The sequence below is a fragment of the Bos indicus genome, chromosome 7 (assembly GCF_029378745.1).
Source record: "Bos indicus isolate NIAB-ARS_2022 breed Sahiwal x Tharparkar chromosome 7, NIAB-ARS_B.indTharparkar_mat_pri_1.0, whole genome shotgun sequence".
Classification (NCBI taxonomy): domain Eukaryota; kingdom Metazoa; phylum Chordata; class Mammalia; order Artiodactyla; family Bovidae; genus Bos; species Bos indicus.
This window is the reverse complement of record NC_091766.1, coordinates 90,110,595-90,133,298: the sequence shown is the minus strand read 5'-3', so window position 1 is coordinate 90,133,298 and position 22,704 is coordinate 90,110,595. Positions and strand designations below refer to the sequence as shown.

General features: G+C 39.0%; 1 protein-coding gene across 1 annotated transcript in view; it reads right to left on the bottom strand.

Moving 5' to 3' along the window:
- The window catches only part of ADGRV1 (adhesion G protein-coupled receptor V1), a 543,203-nt gene that overhangs the window by 309,022 nt on the left and 211,477 nt on the right, over positions 1–22,704 (bottom strand). Inside the window, exons 74-78 of the mRNA XM_070794032.1 lie at positions 21,101–22,206; positions 17,276–17,393; positions 16,162–16,333; positions 8,489–8,731; positions 4,545–4,952 (exon numbers count right to left, since the gene is read on the bottom strand). Coding sequence (XP_070650133.1) covers positions 4,545–4,952; positions 8,489–8,731; positions 16,162–16,333; positions 17,276–17,393; positions 21,101–22,206 — 2,047 coding nt within the window. The remainder of the gene's footprint in view (positions 1–4,544; positions 4,953–8,488; positions 8,732–16,161; positions 16,334–17,275; positions 17,394–21,100; positions 22,207–22,704) is intronic.

The following is a 22,704-nucleotide window of genomic DNA, read 5'->3' as shown; positions in this document are numbered from 1 at the left end:
TAGATAAAGCTCCAAAGGGTTGCATCGGTCACTTTAATTCTAACTGCAATAATAAATATCACGAGTTAAAATTAAACTCACTTTTACATTTATCCCAATTCGTATGGCCTTATGAAAGACATATATAGCATAAAGCAGATTCTGGTTCAAAGAAGTGCGAATCTGGGAGATAATAAAACTTACAAACATGAAACAATTTCACTTAAAGTATGAGACCCAACAGAACAAAGTTCTATCAGTACTTGGAAATCCTATCCTATACTTCTGAATCTGAGTACATATGAAATACATATGGGACATATGAATGTATGCCAGATAGAGCATAGGTGATTCCATTTGAATTTCAAATAATCAGCCAATAATTGCCTGATATAAGTATGTTCCAAATAGTGCTTGTAAATAAAAATATTTGTTTTTATCAGTAATACACTTATACTAAAAAATACATTGTTCATCTGAAATTCAAAGTTAATTGGCACCACATATTTTACTGTTAAAATTTCAACCTTATATTTTCAATGCTTGTTTCATTATTGTCATAGTCTAATTGTTATATGTCTAAATTGTGAAAACATGTTACATTTTATGGATATGGCTGCTAAGTGGCTTCAGTCGTGTCTGACTCTGTGCAGCCCACCAGGCTGCCCCGTCCCTGGGATTCTCCAGGCAAGAACACTGGAGTGGGCTGCCATTTCCTTCTCCAAAGCATGAAAGTGAAAAGTGAAAGTGAAGTCACTCAATCATGTCCGATTCTTAGCGACCTCATGGACTGCAGCCCACCAGGCTCCTCCGTCCATGGGATTTTCCAGGCAAGAGGACTGGAGTGGGTTGCCATTGCCTTCTCCTATGGCAGGCCCCTTTTAATGGCTGGTTTTCCCAATTCTTGTTATTATAAGTAATGCTTAAATACTCATTATACAGGTATTTGTACAAATATTCCCCACACCTATTAGGCACTCTCTTTTTTTTTTAGTTTTTCCCTCCAGTTTTATTGGGATATAATTGACTATATATATTGCTGTTGTTGTTGAGATGCTCAGACATGTCCAACTCTTTGTGACCCCATGGACTGCAGTACGCCAGGTTTCCCTTTCCTTCACCATCTCCTGGAGACTGCTCAAACTCATGTCCATTGAGTGATGCCATCCAACCATCTCGTCCCCTGTCTTTCCCTTCTCCTCCCACCTTCAATCTTTCCCAGCATCAGGGTCTCTTCCAATGAGTTGGCTCTTTGCATCAGGTGGCCAAAGCACTGAGTGTTGGAGTTTCAGCTTCAGCATCAGTCCTTCTAATGAATATTCAGGTTTGATTTCCTTTAGGATTCACTAGTTTGATCTCCATGCAGTCCACGGGACTCTCAAGAGTCTTCCCCAACAACACAATTAAAAAGTATCAATTCCTTGGCACTCAGCCTTCTTTATGGTCCAACTCTCACCTCAATACATGACTACTGGAAAAACTATAGGTTTGACAATATAATTGAGGTGCCTTTTGATTTTTCTTGTGGTATATGCAAAGAGAAATTTTGTTTAAACTTTATGTGGTCAAGTTTATCAATCATTTCCTTTATGACTTCTGCATTTTTATATTTAGAAGGAACTTCCCCACTTCCCCAATATAAACTTTTATCTTAAAAGTGATTCATCCATGTTTTCTGCTACTACTTTCCTGGTTTCAGCTTTACAGTTAGACCTCTGACCTGTCTGGGATTTATTTTGGAGTGGATTTAACATGGAGATACAGCTATTATTTTACTTTCAAATGGTTAAATCAGATGTATCAACACCATTTACAGAATAATAACTACTGCCTCTTGAGAAATCTGTATGCAGGTCAAGAAGCAACAGTTAGAACTGGACATGGAACAACAGACTGGTTCCAAATAGGGAAAGGAGTATGTCAACGCTGTATATTGTCACCTTGCTTATTTAACTTTTATTCAGAGTACATCATGTGAAATGCCAGGCTGTATGAAGTACAAAGTGGAATCAAGATTGCCAGGAGAAATATCAATAACCTCAGATATGCAGATGACACCACCCTTATGGCAGAAAATGAAGAATTAAAGAGCCTCTTGATGAAAGTAAAAGAGAGTGAAAAAGCTGGCTTAAAACTCAACATTCAGAAAACTAAGATCATGGCATCTGGTCCCACTACTTCGTGGCAAACAGGTGGGGAAGCAATGGAAACAGTGACAGACTTTATTTTTGGGGCTCCAAAATCACGCCAGATAGTGCTTGCAGCCATGAAATTAAAAGATGCTTGCTTCTTGGAAAAGCTATGACCAATCTAGACAGCATATTAAAAAGCAGAGACATTACTTTGCCAACAAAGGTCTGTCTAGTCAAAGCTATGGTTTTTCCAGTGGTCATGTATGGATGTGAGAGTTGGACTACAAAGAAAGCTGAGTGCCAAAGAATTGATGCTTTTGAACTATGGTGTTGTAGGAGACTCTTGAGAGTCTCTTGGACTGCAAGGAGATGCAACCAGTCCGTCCTAAAGAAAATCAGTCCTGAATATTCATTGGAAGGACTGATGTTGAAGCTGAAACTCCAATACTTTGACAACCTGATGCGAAGAACTGACTAATTTGAAAAGACCCTGATGCTGGGAAAGATTGAAGGCAGGAGGAGAAGGGGACGACAGAGGATGAGACGGTTGGATGGCATCACTGACGTGATGGACATGTGTTTGAGTAAGCTCCGGGAGTTGGTGATTGGCAGGGAAGCCTGGTGTGCTGCGGTCCATGGGGTCACAAAGAGTCGGACACGACTGAGCGACTGAACTGAACTGACACTGCTAAGTCGCTTCAGTCGTGTCTGACTCTGTGCGACCCCATAGACGACAGTGCACCAGGCTCCCCCGTCCCTGGGATTCTCCAGGCAAGAACACTGGAGTGGGTTGCCATTTCCTTCTCCAATGCATGAAAGTGAAAAGTGAAAGTGAAGTCACTCAGTCGTGTCCGACTCTGAGCGACCCCATGGACTGCAGCCCACCAGGCTCCTCCATCCGTGGGATTTTCCAGGCAAGAGTACTGGAGTGGGGTGCCATTGCCTTCTCCGAACTGAACTGAACTGACCCACTGACCTGAAATGTCACTTTTATCGTATATGAAATTTTATATGTAATTGAATTTATTTCTTCACTTTCCATTTTATTTTACTAATCTGAATATCTGTGACAGCACCAGTTCATCCTGTTTTAATCACTGTAACTTCATATTTTCATATTGAGAAGAATAAGGTTTATCATTTTTCATCTTTTTCATAAAATTTCTGATGTATGTTCTCCCAGGTGAACTCATCATTTTGATTAATTTAAAAAAATCCAAAATAGTTTACTGATATTTTGATAGTACTTATATTCCATTTATAAGTTAATTTATAGAAAACTATTGTCTCTATGTTATTGAGTCTTCCCACTACTGAACAAGTTATAGATTTCTATTTTTTCAAGGCTTTTCTGTTAGTAGAAATTTTCAGTTTTCTTGATATAACATATATTTTAATGTATAATATTATTGAATGATGTCAGTTACTTGAATCATCAGATTTCAGTACTGACATATAAATAGCTTCAAGAAAACAATATGCCATACCATTGCAAAAATTTAGTAACAATAACATATGAAAATAATCAGAGCAAAGGCAACTTAGGTGGAAATAAAATCATTTTCTTTTTAAGAATACAAATAATGTTTTTTTACTTGAACTTATAATAGTTTAGAACACTTCAAATATATTTCATGCCTCTAATAATTGCCAAGTTACCTATTTCACATAAATTGTTTTAATACATGAGAACTTATACTGTTTATTAATGATTACTCAAAAAAAGTTAATTACATTTTTTCCATAGGATCTTCTTTCATAATTCAGTTTCATTATTCATGACAGATTCAAATAAAAAAAAAAATCAAGATGTACTACCTGACAGCTCTAGTTAAATAAGTGTTGATTCTCGACCATTAATATGTAGCTTTCTTAATGTATCTTTTCTAAAATACAGTTACTGTGCATTCTTTCCCTCTTCATAGCCTAAATCAAATTGTAATTGTACTATACTATTTCATCATTAGAAAATTTAAGTAACATCATTTCCTACAGTAAATTCTTTCCAGTGCCCAGGAGGAGCAGGGAACAAGCAAAGGGCAACAGCTTCATGGCACTTCAACTCGAAGAGCCATATAATCTAGTCCTAGTCCTCATTTATGGACCTAGAAAAACTGCACACTCTCTCAGAAGATGTCCATGCAGTTTCTAGAAGTATCAGAAAGAGCCTGGAGCTCCTGACCTCCGGAGCCTCTTTTCAGACACCAGTCTACTCTTACTGCTACAGTAGAGAACTCATCCTTCTCTGAGCTTCCAAACCAGCACCAGTCGCATCCAAGCAAAAGCACAGGGTCAGATATGGTGAATTCCACTCTGAGATTCAGCAATCTGACTCTACCATATAAATTCATTATAACTGATACGATAACCGTTATGTGGCTTTGGTCTTTTTAAAAAAGTATGAAACTGCTAACACTCGCAAGGGTTTCTTACCTTGTCTATCAAATACAGCACAGCGCTGAGCTGTTCATCGGTGTTCTCCGTGGCCACTTTCACGCTGACGCTGTGGAGCACCCTGTTGAGAATGTCGCCGTCCAGGGGCTGCTGCAGCTGATCCGCAAGCCCCCAAAAGGCCTGGGAGTTCGCATCAGAGACGAGAGTGATGTTCGCGGTCCCGTACACTTTATCAACTCTGGCACCCCCTCTCGGGTCAAAAAGCACGATCTGGAAGCGTTTAGGAAATGGATTCAAAGACCCTGTCTCTGGCGTGAGGATGACATCCAGGACAGTAGTTCTCTGGCCAGGCTCAAAGATCAATGTGCCTTCAGTTCTCACAAAGTCTTTCCCAGAAATAGCTGGAGATATGAGAGTACGACCGATGGTCTCGGCGCTCCTCAACTCCTAGAAATTAGACAACATCACTTAAGTGAAACTATAAACCTCTGATCTTGTCCAGAACCAATTTTCTCTTAATCTGATGGGCCACAACACTAGTATTGACAGGTGTTGCTTTAAATTTACAGTTTTTGAGTCCATACTAGATGTTCCCTCACTCTGGGACCTCACCAATCTTGTCCTCCAGTGTCAGTGTGACTCTATTTCCTCAAACTACACAAATGCCAGATTTTTAATCTTTGATAATTATGATATTACAAAGAAGTTGCTTTTTTTTCCTTTTATTGTTCAGCTCAGTCACCTTCACATACGCTTTAATCCTTACTAGTCACTTGTGTTATTTCCTTTTCTTCTTTCTTTTCCCATTTCCCTTGATCAGTCGATGTCTTTTCTACTGGTTTCTAAGAACTCATTTATGACTAAGAACGTTAATCATTTGTCATGCAATATAAATGAAACACGGTATTTTATTTTTTTATTTGGCTGTGCCAGGTCTTAGTTGCAGTACACAGGATCTTCCATCTTCATTGTGGCACGCAAGACCCTGAGTTGCAACATGCACTCTCAGTCGTGGCATGCAGAATCTAGTTCCCTGACCAGGGATCAAACCCAGGCCCTCGGCATTCGGAGCTCAGACTTAGCCACTGGTCCACCAAGGAAGTCCCGAAACATTGTATCTTATTGCTGTTAATTTACTATGGTGTTTTGTCTTTCAGTTGTGTATTAAAATATAACCATGTTGTGTTTTTAAAAATTTTTTGTAAATAAAACATGGAATTTTATAATTTTTCTAATCTCCCAAGATAAATTAGAGAGATAAATACACATCATACAGTGATGAGGTTAGGAAAGATAGATGCCTTAGAATAGACCAAGAAAGAGAATTACAGAAGAAATGCCATTACTGCCTTACAGAACTTCCGCAGTGGTGAGCCAACTAACAATTTGAAGATGTATGCGTCAGATCGTGTACATTCCTGATACAAAGTGTGCTAGGAAGTCACTGGAGGATTCCAGCAGGAGAGTGACACACTTTATTTCTAATTTTCGGGAGCGTTCTGGCTCTTGTGGACAGGTAGGCTGCAGCAGGGAGAGAGGATTGAAGAAGGGAGAAGAGATAGGAGATTTTTTTATTAGTTCCTGCAGAAAAAGGAAATAATGGTAGCTTTGGTTGTATGAGTAGAGAGGGTGAGAAGAGCTCAGACTGGGAATGTATTTAGAAGGTAGAGTCAGCAGGAGTTTCTGATTAATTCAGTGTTGTATGTAAATGAGGAGAAGGCAATGGCACCCCACTCCAGTACTCTTGCCTGGAAAATCCCATGGACGGAGGAGCCTGGTAGGCTGTAGTCCATGGGGTCACTAAGAGTTGGACATGACTGAGCGACTTCATTTTCACTTTTCACTTTCCTGCATTGGAGACGGAAATGGCAACCCACTCCAGTGTTCTTGCCTGGAGAATCCCAGAGACAGGCGAGCCTGGTGGGCTGCCGTCTATGGGGTCGCACAGAGTCGGACACTACTGAAGCGACTTAGCAGCAGCAGCAACAGCAGTATGTACATACTGGGAATGCTGACCTAACTGAAGGTTGGTATACTGTATGTATACTACAGTTATTGTTTTAACTACATTATTAAAATCTGTTTAACATAAAATTAAGATTAGTATTATTGTAACAGAATAGCAACTTGGTTCATAAGTATTTTCTCATACTTACTAGCTACTTGGAAAATTGAATTATATGACTTTCTCTTCTAACAATATCCCCAGCATTCAAAGAGAGAAAATGCAAGAGCAATGAAGCAACAGGAAAGTAAATACAATCAGACCAGAGAGGTAAATTTTTTCTAATTTTTAAAATTAAACCTTATATTTTGACATAATTACAGATTCACATGCACTTACAAGAAATATAAAAGAGTGGTCTCCTCTACCCTTCCCTAATGTCCTTCATAGATATCAATAACATCTTGCATAATTGTATCACAACGAGGATATGAATGTTGATATAGTCAAGATACATTTTCATCACCACAGGGCTCCTCTATGTTGATTTTTATAGTCTTATTAAAATGTTATGAGTTACACGCTAGTGACAGCATGCGTTTTACAAGGAATCATTTGTGAATCATCTAGAAAGAACATAAATGAGTATGATAGAGATATTGGCCTTCAGATTCTTCTTTTGGCATTTTCAACTCCCCTTCCAACTGAGTGTATGAACTAGTTTAAAATGGGTCTCAAATCTTTTTTTTTTTTTTTATCACTTCTTCCACTCTTCTGCCCTACAAAGTAGAGAGCATGTGATGATATATATTTCATGGGAGAAGAAAGAACACATATTTTTTTCTCATTTCTCTTACCATCTTAAATGCTTAAAAGGAAAAATGCTAAAATCTCCCAATGAATCAAAATACTTCTTTTCATGCTCATACCACCGCAGGGCTATTTAGAATGGAGTTTATTTCTAGAGTCTCATGTGAGAGAGTTGCATCTTCTGGCTTGCCAAGCTGTAGACTCTGTTACAAAGACAACTTTTCTTCCTGGCAAGCTTCCAGGACAGCTCGCTACCCGCAGCTACCATCCTCACCTCCAATCCCTGACTCACAGGATTGCTACGGCAGGCTGGTGGCACACATGCTGTCTCTTATGCACAGAACGTTGTGTGTGTGAGAGCCACGCAACAGTGACACAAGCAAGCACACGCTGAACAGCACTTGGCATAAAACCACAGCTTAGAAACCCTGAGGCCTAACGTATCCCCAGGCTTGAAATCTGGAAACAAAAGAAGTGGCAGCACTGCCCAGAATCGCAGCTTTCAAACTGTGGGGTTTGGGAGTTATACAAGTCCAGGGGAGGAAAAACAGAGGGCTACGGCGGGCAAGCTCCAGTCTCCACAACCATGCTTCAAAGGGAGCAGGCGTACAGCTTTGTTTCAATATATTAGAGCTTTGCTCCTAAAATAAAGTTTAAAACATACTACTTCCTCCCTTTCACTTGATGTCACCTAATAGAGAGGATGTTAAAAGTAGCTGTGAGACAGTCTCCTGAACCCGTGGATTTGAAGAAACACAAAGATCACAGGAAACACACAGCTAGTATTTGAAGACCTAAAGATTTTCAACTAGTTCAGGTAAAAATCAGAACAAAGACCCATACTTTTTGTTTCTGGTCTTACCCAGTTACATCCTGAAGAAATTTTAAATCTCTACAGATTTTTTTCACTTAGGTCATGTTTTAAAGTGATAGTCTTTTGTCTTTTTGTTTCTTTTGGAAAAGCTGATTATACAATGTATGTAAGACATTTTGCACTGCATAATCAACTTTTCCAAAAGAAACAAAAAGACAATAGACTATCATTTTAGAACATGACCTAAGTGAAAAACATTGAACTGTGTCAAAGATAAAGCTTAATGTAATAAACATAATGTGAATTATGATGGTATCATCAGAAAATAGTATATCAAATCTTCTCTGCTTCATGACACATGCCATAGTTAAAGAAGAAGAGCTTCCTGTGTGTTAATACCTGCTCCCTGCTTACCTGGGTACTGAAGTTAACAGACATCATTAGTCCTGCCCCATAGTCTCTGGCCACCTGCAGGCTAATGAGAGTGGCCTTCTTATGAGCCACCGGCAGTCGAGAACCCACAGAGAAGTACACGAGACTTGGAGGTTTATCACGCTGTAATAATTTAATCTGTGCAAATCTGGCACTATTGTTTAGAGCTGCTCCAGCTGTTACTTCATACAGTTCCACAAAAAAATGTATTTCACTTTGAGGTATCTGCCAATGAGTAAAAAAAAAGGGGGGGGGACGATAATTACAAATAGATTTCTATTTTAAAATAATTCTGACATTAAGAAATAGCATCATTCATACACACTATTACAGAAATAAATACACATTTAGAGATACAGTCTGTATAATTACAGAATTAAATTCTTACATTAAATTACCATGAGATTTTTTTTTTTTTCCGGTCTTTCTTCAACACCTTTACTGTCTCTGGGAGAGCATCTTACTAGAAAATCAATGTCAGGAGATAATCTATGCATAAACTTCAATAAACAAAAGGATACACAAAGTATAATTCACACAATGAAAATGTTATCCAGTAGTTAAAAAGAATGAACTATTTCAATATTTTTCAACGTGGATGGATCCAAAAACATGACAATGAGTAAAAGAAATCAAGTTCGATAATGATATACATGCCATGCTACAACAAATGGAAAGTTTTTAATTACATAAAGCTTACTACATCTTGTTACTGGATACACATTTCGCTGAAGGGTAAAAAAGAAAACAAGACATAAAAGAAAACAAGACACCAGGACAGTAGTGATCTCAGCTGGAGGGGTGGCCCTGAGGGTAGGGCAGGGTGTGGAGCTGAAAAAACAGGACAGGGGAGAAAGCAGCTTCAGTTCTGTAAGGTTTCATTGTTAAAGGTTTTATATAAATTGGCCAAATATTGATGGGTTAATTTAGTGGTCTCAGGCATTATTCAAAATTTCCCTAAATTCAGTATCAAGAAATCTAAATTTAGTCCGTTGGTTATGCTTTGGTCATGTTTTCCCTCGGTTCTGTGTCAACAATCTCAGATAATTTATTTTCTAAAGCCTGCATTCAATTCTGTAACATACTGTTAATCACCTGTTTTTACTTATTTTCTCTTACATAATAATTAAGAAATCTTAGCATCATTTTTAGCTTCCTAGCATAGCTCCAAGAAGCTAAGCTGATGCATTTTCAACTGTGTGTTTCACTGTCTAACTTGATATAACGCATCCTTCTTTTCTATCAGCAAGGATCTTAGTAATAGTTTGTTTTGTGATCACTTTAATGAGAATCATTATGTCATGAAACAATACAACAAATTCTTCAGTAATATTCAAAATGATTTATATCTTAGTAGCACAGAAAATGAACCGAATCTCTTTTTATTGTCTGAAGAAACATATTTCGTTTTCATGTGATATAGATATTTTTTATTTTGCTGATTAACTCTCAATAAATGTTGAAATGAAGGTAAATATGTTTTCCCCGCTTTTGGCAACTAAATTGGTATACAATAAATGGCAGCAGTTGAAAAGTATAGGTAACTATATTCAACAACTATTATTCTCTAATGGCCAATGAGCTTGAGTTCACAATAATTTCATTTCACTAAGAACTTCAGAATATTACATTTCAACAAACTCTTGCCTTTTCTTCAGTACAGTATTTCTTCTCATTGTGATGATGATTAAAACATTACTTATAACTACTCTGAGTCAAAAAATATGTTGTAATCTAAGTAGGGAACCATAGAAATTGAACAAAAGTACAGATGGGTGCCAACACATAATTAGAAGAGACAAAAGGAATCTTTCAGTCTAACAACAGAATACTCTGTTCAAAGACTATGCCTAAAGTATACTGGGAAAGCAAAACTCACAGATGGTTATCTGAACCTCTCTGGACCTAAATATGACTGGAGACCTCACAAGAACTCAAGTTCCTTCCCTAGTTAGGTCAGCAGCATTCCAAGATGATCTTTTGCCCAACTAGTATAAAATAATTTTTTTGTGGGCCCAGACCTGCTCAGAAGCAAGTAAAGTAATAAATAAGCAAGATCTTACTTAAATAGTTCTTAAAGAAATATGTGCAACAAATGTTTCAACAATCTGTTTAGTTTAAATGGACTTTGTGGGTTAAGAAATGCATCCTAAGTTTATTAACTATGACCTTCATACATTTTGCTAATATAGACCATATGATAGAACCATAAGATACCCAGCAGAGAAAGAGTGCATGAACTGGAATTCAAAAGATGAATTCTAATCTTTACTGAGTAATCAACCTGGGGAAAGTTACTTAAGTTCTTTATAAATTGAAAATAAAAAAACTGAATGACTATAGGAATGATAATTAGAGATACGGACACGACTGAGCGACTGAACTGAAGACTAGAAAAACATTACGTTGAGCATCGGGAGACAGGCTGAACTTAGGAAAAACCGCCGTCAGTCAGAGGTGCTACTCCACAGATGAAAGCATGCATTGTGTTAACTGTATTGTGTTGTCACTCACCTACTACTAGTGTTGATGTGGCTACTACTCGGCTCCACTCCCATCCATTCTGAATAGCAGCAATACCAAGCCACCCTATGAAGAGCCAACTCCTTGCTGAGAACCATGTGAAATACCTCTCATTCATTATCTCGTTTAATATAACGGCCCTGTTATTAACTCCACCAAGTCTGAGAAGCTCAGGAAACCTTAGCAACTTGTCTGATGTCACAAGCTATTTAGTGAAAGAGTCAAAATTTGAACCCAGGTCTTCTATCATCTTATGTATGCACCTAACAGAAGCAGAAGATATTAAGAAGAGGTAGCGAGAATACACAGAACTATACAAAAAAGATTTTAATGACCAAGATAACCACGATGATGTGATCACCCACCTAGAGCCAGACATCCTGGAATGCGAAGTCAAGTGGGCCTTAGGAAGCATTACTATGAATAAAGCTACTTGGAGGTGAAGGAATTCCAGCTGAGCTATTTCAAATCCTAAAAGATGATGCTGTGAAAGTGCTTCACTCAGCACGCCAGCAAATTTAAAAACTCAGCAGTACACAGGACTGGAAAAGGTCAGTTTCATTCCAATCCCAAAGAAGGGCAATGCCAAGGAATGTTCAAACTACCACACAATTGCACTCAATTCACATGCTAGCAAGGTAATGCTCAGAAGTCTCTCAAGGTAGGCTTCAACAGTATGTGAACCAAGAACTTCCAGATGTACAAGCTGGATTTAGAAAAGGCAGAGGAACCAGATTAAAACTGACAATATTTGCTGGATCATGGAGACAGCAAGAAAATCCAGAAAAACATCTACTTCTGCTTCACTGACTATGCTAAAGCCTTTGACTGTGTGCATCACAACAAACTGTGGAAAATCCTTCAAGTGATGGGAATAACAGACCACCTTATCTGCCTCCTGAGAAATCTGTATTCAGGTAAAGAAGCAACAGTTAGAACCGGACATGGAACAATGGACTGGTTCCAAATTGGGAAGAGTACATCAAGGCTGTATATTATCACCCTGCTTATTTAACTTTTATGCAGAGTACATCATGTAAAATGCCAGGGTAGATAAAGCACAAGCTGAAATCAAGATTGCCAAGACAAATATCAATAACCTCTGGTATTCAGATGACACCACTCTCATGGCAGAAAGCAAAGAGGAACTGAAGAGCCTCTTGATGGTGGTAAAAGAGGAGAGTGAAAAAGCTGGCCTAAAACTCAACATTCAAAAAACTAAGATCATGGCATCTGGTCCCATTACTTCATGGCAAATAGATGGGGAAAAAAAATGGAAACAGTGACAGACTTTATTTTCTTGGGCTCCAAAATCACTACAGACAGTGACTGCAGTAATGAAATTAAAAGACACTTGCTCCTTGGAAGAAAAACTATGACAAACCTAGACAGCATATTTAAAAACAGAGACATTACTTTGCTGACAAAGGTCCATATAGTCAAAGCTATGGTTTTTCCCGTAGTCATATATGGTAGTGAGAATTGGACCATACAGAAGGCCGAGTGCCAAAGAATTGATGCTTTCGAACTGTGGTGTTGGAGAAGATGCTTGAGTGTCTCCTGGACAGCAAGGAGATCCAACCAGTCAATCCTAAAGGAAATAAATCCTGAATGTTCATTGGAAGGACTGATGCTGAAGCTGAAACTCCAATAGTTTGGCCACCTAATGCGAAGAACTGACTCATTGGAAAAGACCCTGAAGCTCGGAAAGATTGAAGGCAGGAGGAGAAGGGGACGACAAAGGAAGAGATGGTTGTACGGCGTCACCAACTAAATGGACATGAGTTTGAGCAAATTCCAGGAGATGGTGAAGCCTGGCGTGCTGCAGTCCACGGGGTCACAAAGAGTCAGACACAACTGAGCACCTGAACAACAACAAAACTGAAGATGTGGGAGACATACTGGAGGAAGCGATATTTTTATTTGTCCTTAAGGGAGAGTTAGGAAATGTTGAGTTGTGGGGCTTGAGGAAGGCATAAGACTATTTGGACAAATGCAGAGAGGAGGACTTAAACGTTATCAAGTAGAATAACATGACCAAAAGTTTTGAATATTGAAATTTCAGTTCCTTTTCTTCAGGGCAATAGAAAGCATAGCAACTGATCAAACTCCCACTCCAGAAAAGCAAAATATAATATTTGTATAAATTAGGAGTTTGGGATTAGTACATATGCACTACTATACAGAAAAGAGGTATATAGGACCTACTGTATGGCACAGAGAATTATACTTGTTACCTTGCAATACCTAAATGGAAAAGAATATGAAGGCAAATACACACACACACACACGTATGTTATTGTTTAGTTGTTTATTCATGTCCAGCACTTTGTGACCCCATCAGGTGGCTCTGTCTGTGGAATTCTCCAGGCAGGAATACTGGAGTGGGTTGCCATTCTCTTCTCTAGGGCATTTTCCTGACCTAGGGATAGAACCCAGTTCTCTAGCAATGAATGTGGATTCTTTACCACCTGAGCCATCAAGGAAGCCCACATGTACATATAAACTAACACATCACTGTACATTAAGTATATTTCAATTTCAAAAATTTTTTAAATGAAATTCTTGGATAAAAAGTCAGTGGGAACCCAATATTTTAAACTTGTTTTCTAGCTCCATCACTACCAAGATGGTTCACAGCCACAGCTGTGTCAACCATCAACTCTCATGCCTATCTCCAGAACAAAGACTCAGATCTCTGAAACGCTGATGAAAGAAATCAAATCCTTGGATGTCTTAGAGCAGAAAAAATCAAGATGGCTCTAAAACACAGGTTATTGCTATAAAGCAAATAAGTATCCAGAGATGTTAAAGCAATATGAAGAGACACAAGGGTAGCTTAGTAGATCTTTCAGTGTCTATGATATGACTATTGAAGAAGAATTGGGCATCAGAGGATGAGATGGCTGGCAGGCATCACCAATGCAATGAACATGGACTTGGGCAAACTCCGAAAGATGGTGAGGGACAGGGAGGCTTGGTGTGCTGTAGTCCATGGGGTTGCAAAGAGTCAGACACAACTGGGCAACTGAACAATAAGAAAAGCAAAAATAAAAGTAGTAAGCAATTAAAATTAGATGAATTTGAATCTATAACATAATGGTACTTAAAGGTGAAAAATTATGGCAATGTATTTTTTTAAATGGTTAAAATGAAAAATGTGAGTGTAATAGTGTATAATTAATATTTTATTAGTTTTAATGTATAGGGTAATGTTAGCATATCAATAAAGTTATGCCTTTAATTAAGTATATATTGATTTATTAGTAAATGGTAAACATTCTCTGTGCATGTATGTAGGAAGGAGTTAATAAAAAATGCTAGTAAGACAATCATTTCTATAAAAAATACAAATTGTACCAAAAATAGGAATAAATTTTTAGGACCTGTGAAATGCATGCAAATGAAAACATGTCAGAAGTTAAAGAGTACTTCATACAGAAGGTGAAAGATGATGCAATTTTATGTTCATTCAAATACGATAGAACGGATGAACTGGAAAGATGCACTAAGATCACAAATTTGTTATCTCATTTCTTTTCAATTTGTGCCACGTTCCTTAGCATGTGGGACCTTACCTGGGATCAAACCCATGGACCCTGCATGGGAAGGCAGAGTCTTAACCACCAGACTGCTGAGGAAGTCCCTGTTATCTCATTTTTTATGAAGTAGAGCCTCCAGCTTGCCCTCACAAATATAACAAGATATTACCAAGGCAGGTCTATCTTTTTTTTTTTTTAATTTCAGGTCTATCTTTTCAGTGCCCCTATAGACTGGCTTAATGTTTGACAGTGACAGGGCAAGGGTTAAGGTGAAGCGGCACTGCAAGATTTAAAGAACAAATCACTCTGTGGAAAATGCATGGTGCTGAAATCATTAACTTGTAAAGCATGAACTTAAAAAAACATGTTGATCTCACAAGCCACGTCATAAAGAGGTTCTCAATCCACTGTCCAGCAATTCTCATTTGAAACAGCTTCAGACAAGCATTAGGATCTGTGGTCCTAACAAAGAACAAAGTGGTGATAACCAAGTAACCTGAAGTGATCTGAGATGAGTGGTCTTTCTCTTCTGCAACCATCAAAATTCCTACAATTCTGGGACAATATGAAACTATGTATTACTGTAACCTTAGAGAACATCAATACAACTGCTTCAGAAATTCTCAGAAAGTAGAAAACCAAGTAGACAAAAAAAAATGAATGAAGAGTTAAATCTACAAGATTATTATTTAGAAGGGGTTTAACTACAGCTACCCATTTGGAAATAATTTTATTTGTGCAATGCTTTTTGTGCTGTTTAAAGTTTTTGGCATGTACAAAAAAATCATGATACTTTTGAACATTCAAAATATTATGGCTAGTTTTGCATTAAATATTTGAGTTTAATAAACTAAGTGGTAGACAAGGAACAAATGCTACTGAGTGATCCTTGGACATTAAAGTATCATAGAATAGTCATTTTTAAAAAGTGACACATGATTACTAAATGACTAAAACTCTGTTAGAGCCTCAGCGGCCAATACCATTTGAATAATGCAGATTCCATTAGAATGAGGAGAGGAACCCTGGCTCCTGGGGGTCATGTGCAACATGAACCAATAGAAATTGATCCAAAGACTCAGTGAGCATGGCCTCTGTGCCCTTTGGTAGATCAGAGCTGACCTCCCTAACTAAATGGATGGTGAATGAGAGAACTTTCATGTTAAGGATGAAATCTGTGAATACAATACAATGTAACCAAATCTATAGACATGATAAAAGGAAAAGAACTAAACATTCAGAGTAATCAGAAATAATACTAATCGGGCTGAAAATGACTCAAGGAACCGTTTACCCGTGAGCAGGTGGGCCAGGAAGGATCTTGGAAATGACAAGAAATAGAAAGTAAAAAACTGATGGGCTTTTCCATTACTGAGATACAAGTGACTTACAACATATATAAGTCTCAGGTGTACAACCGATGAGCTTATTTACAGAAACTCAAAGAGACTCAGACGTTGCAGCTAGGCGGACGCAAAGACTCTCCACGTAATGTATGCACGTATACGTGTCAACAAAGTAGCTTGAAAACGAGTAATTCTAAAGAAGTACAATCAGCGTTCTACCACACCGGGCCTCATTGTTTCTTACCTTTCCAGGCTTGAGCTCAATGCTGATGAAGCACTCTGTTTGACCTGCTCTGCAGACAGTGGTCCCTGATACAGACAGAAGCTCATCCGCCAGGTTCACACCATCTTTCTGGAGCACAGCAGCTGTTTTGTTAAATGTGACTCGCCAAAAGACCTCGACATCTTCAAAGGCTCTAGGAACAAAGAAAAACCTATGCCAGTGCAGTCACAGATTGCATTATTCCTGACGCTAATGTAGAATATATTACCATTACGTCTGGAGTGAACCTCTTCATCCAATACCAGCATTCTCTCTCCCACTGATAATGTTGAAAATAACCAGTTCTGCCCACTACAGTTAAGAAATTAAGGCCAGAGTTTACGTGGCATTCTTTGACCACACTCCATTCAGTAACGGTTAAGTACTTATTGAAATATAATTCTGGATACTATGTACCAGAAATATGAAAATAAAAATTATAGAGAACCATTGCCTTGAAGTAAACATTCCTCATTTGTCTTTTAACAAGAATCTTTCTAAAGGAAAAACACTACTGCTAAAAATGGTCGTTACTATAAAAGACAAGAGATGATCTATCCTTTCTGACAATATTTAGACACAAAATGGAAAAGGTAACACTGACACACGCAACGGTGTGCATCCCAAGTGCCCGTACATCATGAACACGCTGATGTGCGCTATACTGTATTAAGTTGTAAGCAAAATACTGGAACTCTAAATCTTCCTAAATAGTAAATGGTTGTATACGCAGCGTGACAGAGAATAGTAAACATGATGAAGCAATGACTGACATAATCTGACATCTGTATGGTACTTCACAAAGTACTAAATGTTCAAGGCAGCCCTAATCAGGGCTCAGTCACGTCCGACTCTTTGCAACCCCATGAACTACACCCTGCCAATCTCTTCTGTCCATGAGGTTTTCCAGTCAAGAATACTGGAGTGGGTTGCCATTTCCTACTCCAGAGAAACTAGAGTATTTGAACACTGACATCAAATTCCGCATCACTTTCTTCTATCAACATTTCATCCTGCTTCCACCATTTTATAAATGCAAATTAAACACCATGTAGACACACAGGATGTTATGTCTTCTACATAGATACAAACAAACCTGTTTGGCTGCCTTGTAACAGTAAGATGCAGACTGCTCGTCTCAGTTTCTTCACCCAGCTCCAGTCTACTCTGGGACTCCTCACTGAATCCTATGATGCCATTGTGAAGATCACTCCCTGAAAAGAAAAATAGAAGATGATGATATACCAAAGACTTTAAAAGATCTCTGTTTCCCCCATCTATCCAGCTCAGATGGTATAAAAGTGAGAAGTTCACAAGTGAACAGGGCAGGCAGGAGCTACAACTTTTAAAAGATCTTTACCCAAAACAGACAAGAATCAAAATGATCACGTCAAGGTAGTTGACACTGTGAGAGCAAAGGACCAAAAGAAAGCAAGCATCAAAGCCTGCTGCCCACACCGATACACGCTCATCTCTCTCTGATGAGGCTCTGCTCTTTATTTCAGTCCTTGATACTGCTGTTTAAAGTCAGCACATCCTGATAGAATATAAGTTCTACTGAGTAGCAATTGTTTTCTTTAGTGCTGTATCCCTCGTACCAAGAACAGTGTCTAATAAATATTTACTGAATACGTGACCTTCATCTGATTAGTTTACTTCCCTATAAGAAAGCTGACCAAAAGACCACTGATGTTAAACATTTGATTATTTTCCCCAGAGAAAAACGGAATTATTAACGAACTCTTGGGAATCTCAGAGTAAAAGAAAACTCCTCCGAGCAACTCTTGAGGTTGGAGGCGCCATCATACTACACAACTGTGTCAAAAACTGGAACAAACCCACAGCCCACACCATGCTGAAGTAGTCACCCCAAACCCTGGCCAACACATAAGCTAGCTTCTCAGACAAGAGACATTATCGGTAAACAGCTCCTGCTGCTTTCTATTTCTCAAGAAGCCAGTTTTGCAAAGTGATCCTAAAAGCAATGACCCAGCGGAATCAGCCTCAAAAACCACTTGTACCCATCACCCTGAAACCTGAAACTCCAAGCAGACAGAACTTCTGCAAGGAAACAGAAAACTACGATCTGTCTCCCAAGTGTGAGTAAATGTGGAGCCTGCAGCTTAGGGACACGCAGATGATGGACCACTCTTGTTCTGGTGCCTCGTGGGTGTTTTGTCTCAACCATCGCCCATCCTCATCCTCACTAATCACAACTACGACTGCGTCTTAGTCCTGCATTGGGACCTGACCTTAAGTCTTTTTCTTCAGCAGCAATTCTTTTCTTGTCACTTTGAGTACGAATTTGGTCTCTCAATTAATAACAAACAGATTGTAACCATCTCAAAGCAGAACTTGCATTTTCTTTTTCAATGTAATAGTGACTAGCATGGTCTTAAGGAGTATAATACTTTCCTTGCAGCATATACAATGATAAACTTCATGTCCAGTTTCTAGTAAGATGAATCAAGACTTCCAGAGTGCCAATGATCAGAAACAAAACTAAATAAACTATTTTCCCCTGATTTATCTTGAGCGTTTGTTCTAATATCTAAATGTGAAATGATTATGAAGGTTAAAGATAAGAGGAATCAGCAAAATTAATGATACAGTTAAAAGATAAATACTAATTTAAAATAAAAAGCCAGGTAAGGAGGATAAGACAGGAACATTCACAGACAGAGTAAGGGAACTCAGGGTATTTGACATGCAGAAGTGCTGATGAATTACACCACATGACTCTAAGAGGAGTCAATCATTTGCCACGTGTGTACGATGTTTGGTGTTAGGCAGAGAAGAAAAACATTAGAGAACTTCATTGAGGCTCATCTGACTGGTAAGTTAGGTTCAGAGCTGGTTGATGGGAATTGCCTGGTGAGTTAGACTCAGAGCTGACCTATGGGTAAGCACTGGTATGCCATACTGACATAGTATTAGTGAACCATGTTGGTATGCGTTGGTATGCCAAACTGACTGAGGAGCACGTCCATTCCAGTTGGAACACAGCTGCTGTCCTGAGTCCCTAAGGGACCCTAACCACCACCCTAACCAGTACAACATCTCCCCACGATCCAGTAACTAATGGAGTAACGCTTGGGAGAGCAAAAAGCCTCCATCAACTATTGTGATTGGTCTGTGCCTCTGTCAAACTACTTGCTAAATATTTTGACTGTCAACTCTGATCTTATTCAAATAAATATAACAAAATATCTATGTCATGGAATGGGGGAAGAAACTGTTGATTTAATTTTAAAAGAAATATATAGGTGGTATCAAGCTAATGTGAATCAAACTCAGTAAATAACTTGGAGAATTGAATCCGCATTTACAATATTCAATAAACTGGATGATTAGGAATAAATGATAATTCTAATTGGTATAATTTTGCAGGGTAACATAAATGGGATGATGTTGGGTATAAGAGGAAGTTACACAATTGCAAAATTATGACTGAATTATAACTGAACAGCTAAAATGAAATTCTAGGAAACACCAAATCTTGCAAATGGAATATAAACATGTTTATTCTAAAAGTTTCCTTTTTAAAAAAAAAAAAGAAACATAAAGCATAGACTGCTGCCGCTAGTTGCTGTTAAGTCACATCAGTCATGTCCAACTCTGTGTGACCCCTTAGACGGCAGCTCACCAGGCTCCCCCATCCCTGGGATTCTCTACGCAAGAACAGTGGAGTAGGTTGCCATTTCCTTCTCTAGTGCATGAAAGTGAAAAGTGAAAGTGAAGTCGCTCAGTCGTGTCTGACTCTTTGCAACCCCGTGGACTGCAGCCTACCAGGCCCCTCCATCCACGGGATTTTCCAGGCAAGAGTACTGGAGTGGGTCGCCAGTGCCTTCTCCAAGAGCACAGACACTAAATGATTTAATCAGGGCCTCTGAATTAATGGTTGAGCTAAGTCAAAATTATATACTTCATGATTTTTAATTTTCTTTCCACTATACTGTTCTATTATAGTGCCATCTGAAACTCTAAAACACTGTGTAAAACTCATTAATGTTTATACAAAAGGGTAGACCAGGTAAGAATCATGAGCTAGCCTTGTCAATATTCTAATTAGCATAAGTTTATTGACAGGTTGAGCTAATCCACTTAAAGAAATACAGTATGATTTCAGAGGAAAATTGCAAATCATCACTAAAAAATTTTCAAACATGCACATATATACAACACACACATTCCCAATAGTACAAACGTTATATAAACTACATTGGTTCAAAAGCAGAACAAAAGGGAATAGTTATAATCTCTTTCCCAACAGATACAAAGAATTTTCTGACAATGACATCTTAGACTTTGCAACGGATTAATAAAAGTGGTTGGGAAATTCAGAATGAGATTTCAAAACAGGACAGGCAATCATGTTGGGGTGATTAAATTAGGTATTTTCCAGAAGACATACATGAACTTAAGCATTTTTAAGGGTTTCTGTATATTGTGGAAGTACAGATGTATAGAATGTTTAGTTAGCTCTGAGCTAAGTGACATTTACAGTCCGTTAAACTCTAGCCTGGCATCTCAGAACAATGTGATGAGTTTTGTTAGGGTTTCATGCCACCAGAAAACAAAGTTTTAATGATTCACTATGAGTGATTTTCCTGGTGGCTCAGACGGTAAAGCGTCTGCCTACAATGAAGGAGACCCAGGTTCAATCCCTGGGTTGGGAAGATCCTCTGGAGAAGGAAATAGCAACCCACTCCAGTACTCTTGCCTAGGAAATCCCATGGATGGAGGATCGTGGTAGGTTACAGCCCATGGGGTCGCAAAGAGTCAGACACGACTGAGCAACTTCTATGGAATCTATGAGTGATTCAAGTAATTCACCTTCTTAAATTAAAGCTAGAATAATCTTATTACAAATTCTGTACCACAAAGGCACATGTTTAACCCCATCACTCCAAATATATACCTGTAATAATGATCATGGCAAAATCTGCAAAGCCAGCGTCATCCTCTCCCTTCACGATCTGTGCTCCCCCTTGTGGGTCTGTGAGAAACACGTAGAAGAATTCCTGTCCCTCGGGATCACCATCATCCAGAATTGCAATCGACACTTTACGTTCTCTTTCTCCATCTACAAACGCAAGGATGAGAGTCTGCGCTTTAAAATCTTCTTCTTCGGTTGCCCATGTCAGGTTGGAAATCCCATGGCGGTCAGGAAAGGGCAGTGTGTTTGGTTCCTTCTGAGCAGATCTTTCACCAAAAGTTCTGACTGTTACGCTGACATTGCCAGCAGACCCGCCAGTTCTCCGGACAAGAACCTCTGCAGCGTTCAACGTGCCATTCTCCATTTCCTCTTCGATGTAAACAACAGGGGGCCCAAGACTAAATGTCCCATGAACGGAGGTATCTGTAGTTACAGTGGCCGCGTTAGGCTTCTCAGATGTGGCAGAGGTCCCAGCAAGGGTGACAAGGTTCTCAGGGATGGGAGGTACGCCAGCCACCTCTGTGACCACAGCGACCACTTCGGTGGGCTGTGGAATGGCAGTAATCTCGGTTGTGTCGGGGTGTGTGGTGGCAGAGTCGGTTTCCAGAGGAAGGGCTGTGTCCACTGCTGTGGTCACAGCTGTCTTGGCGAAAGAAGTATCCGTTCCTGCCAAGTCATCATTATCCAATATTGTGATCACTGCCACGCTGAAATCTTGATTCAGGCGTGGTCTCCAATTAGCATCAAATTTTGGCAATCCTTGAATTTCCACTGAAGTTAAATTAATGTAAAAAATTTCTTCTATCTCAGGAAGCTCATCATCAATAATAATTATTTCAAAATCAACCTCAACTTGGAATTTTTGGAAAAGCAGTTCCCCGTTCTGAACAGGCTCAAAGTCTTTCTGGGGCTTTGCCCTCCCTGCAGCTGTCTGATAGGAAACTTTAATAAGCTCCCCGTGGAATCCAAACAGTCTTTGTACATGTAATCTGATCATCTGTGTATCCTCCGACACGATGATATTTCTTGAACTGGGCGAAAACTGAAAGACTCCCATTGGTTCAATTTCAGCAACAGTGAAACCTGACCTGGGGGTAAAAAAAATTAAACCATGAGAGAACTGATAAAAAAACAGGGCTACCACTTGCAGAGAGTCATCTTTCACACGTGGAAGATGCTGCTCATGAGGGCGTCTTAAAAATGACATGCCCTTTCAAATTCCGTAAAACCCTACTAACTTATTGATGAATAGACCAGAGCACAAGAAATGAACCGACAGGAGCTGCGGTGGCAGGTGACAGGACCTAACAAATGTTAGCAAGCTGAGGCGCTCAGAGGCCTCTGGCCTGTTTCTCCAATCACCCCACAGCAGCTCTTTGAAGGATCTGAAATGGCAGGTTCTCTCTCATGATCAGCACACCGGGGACCAAAATCAAAGTCTCACAGTCAGGATGTCGATCTACCAGGCAGGAAGAGTTGCCCCTCCTAGATGTAAAAAGCCTTGCTGGTTTCAACTGGCCAGAAATGGGACTGTTCTCTCACACAAATGTTGCTAAAATCTTATACATGAATTGGAAGAGTCATCC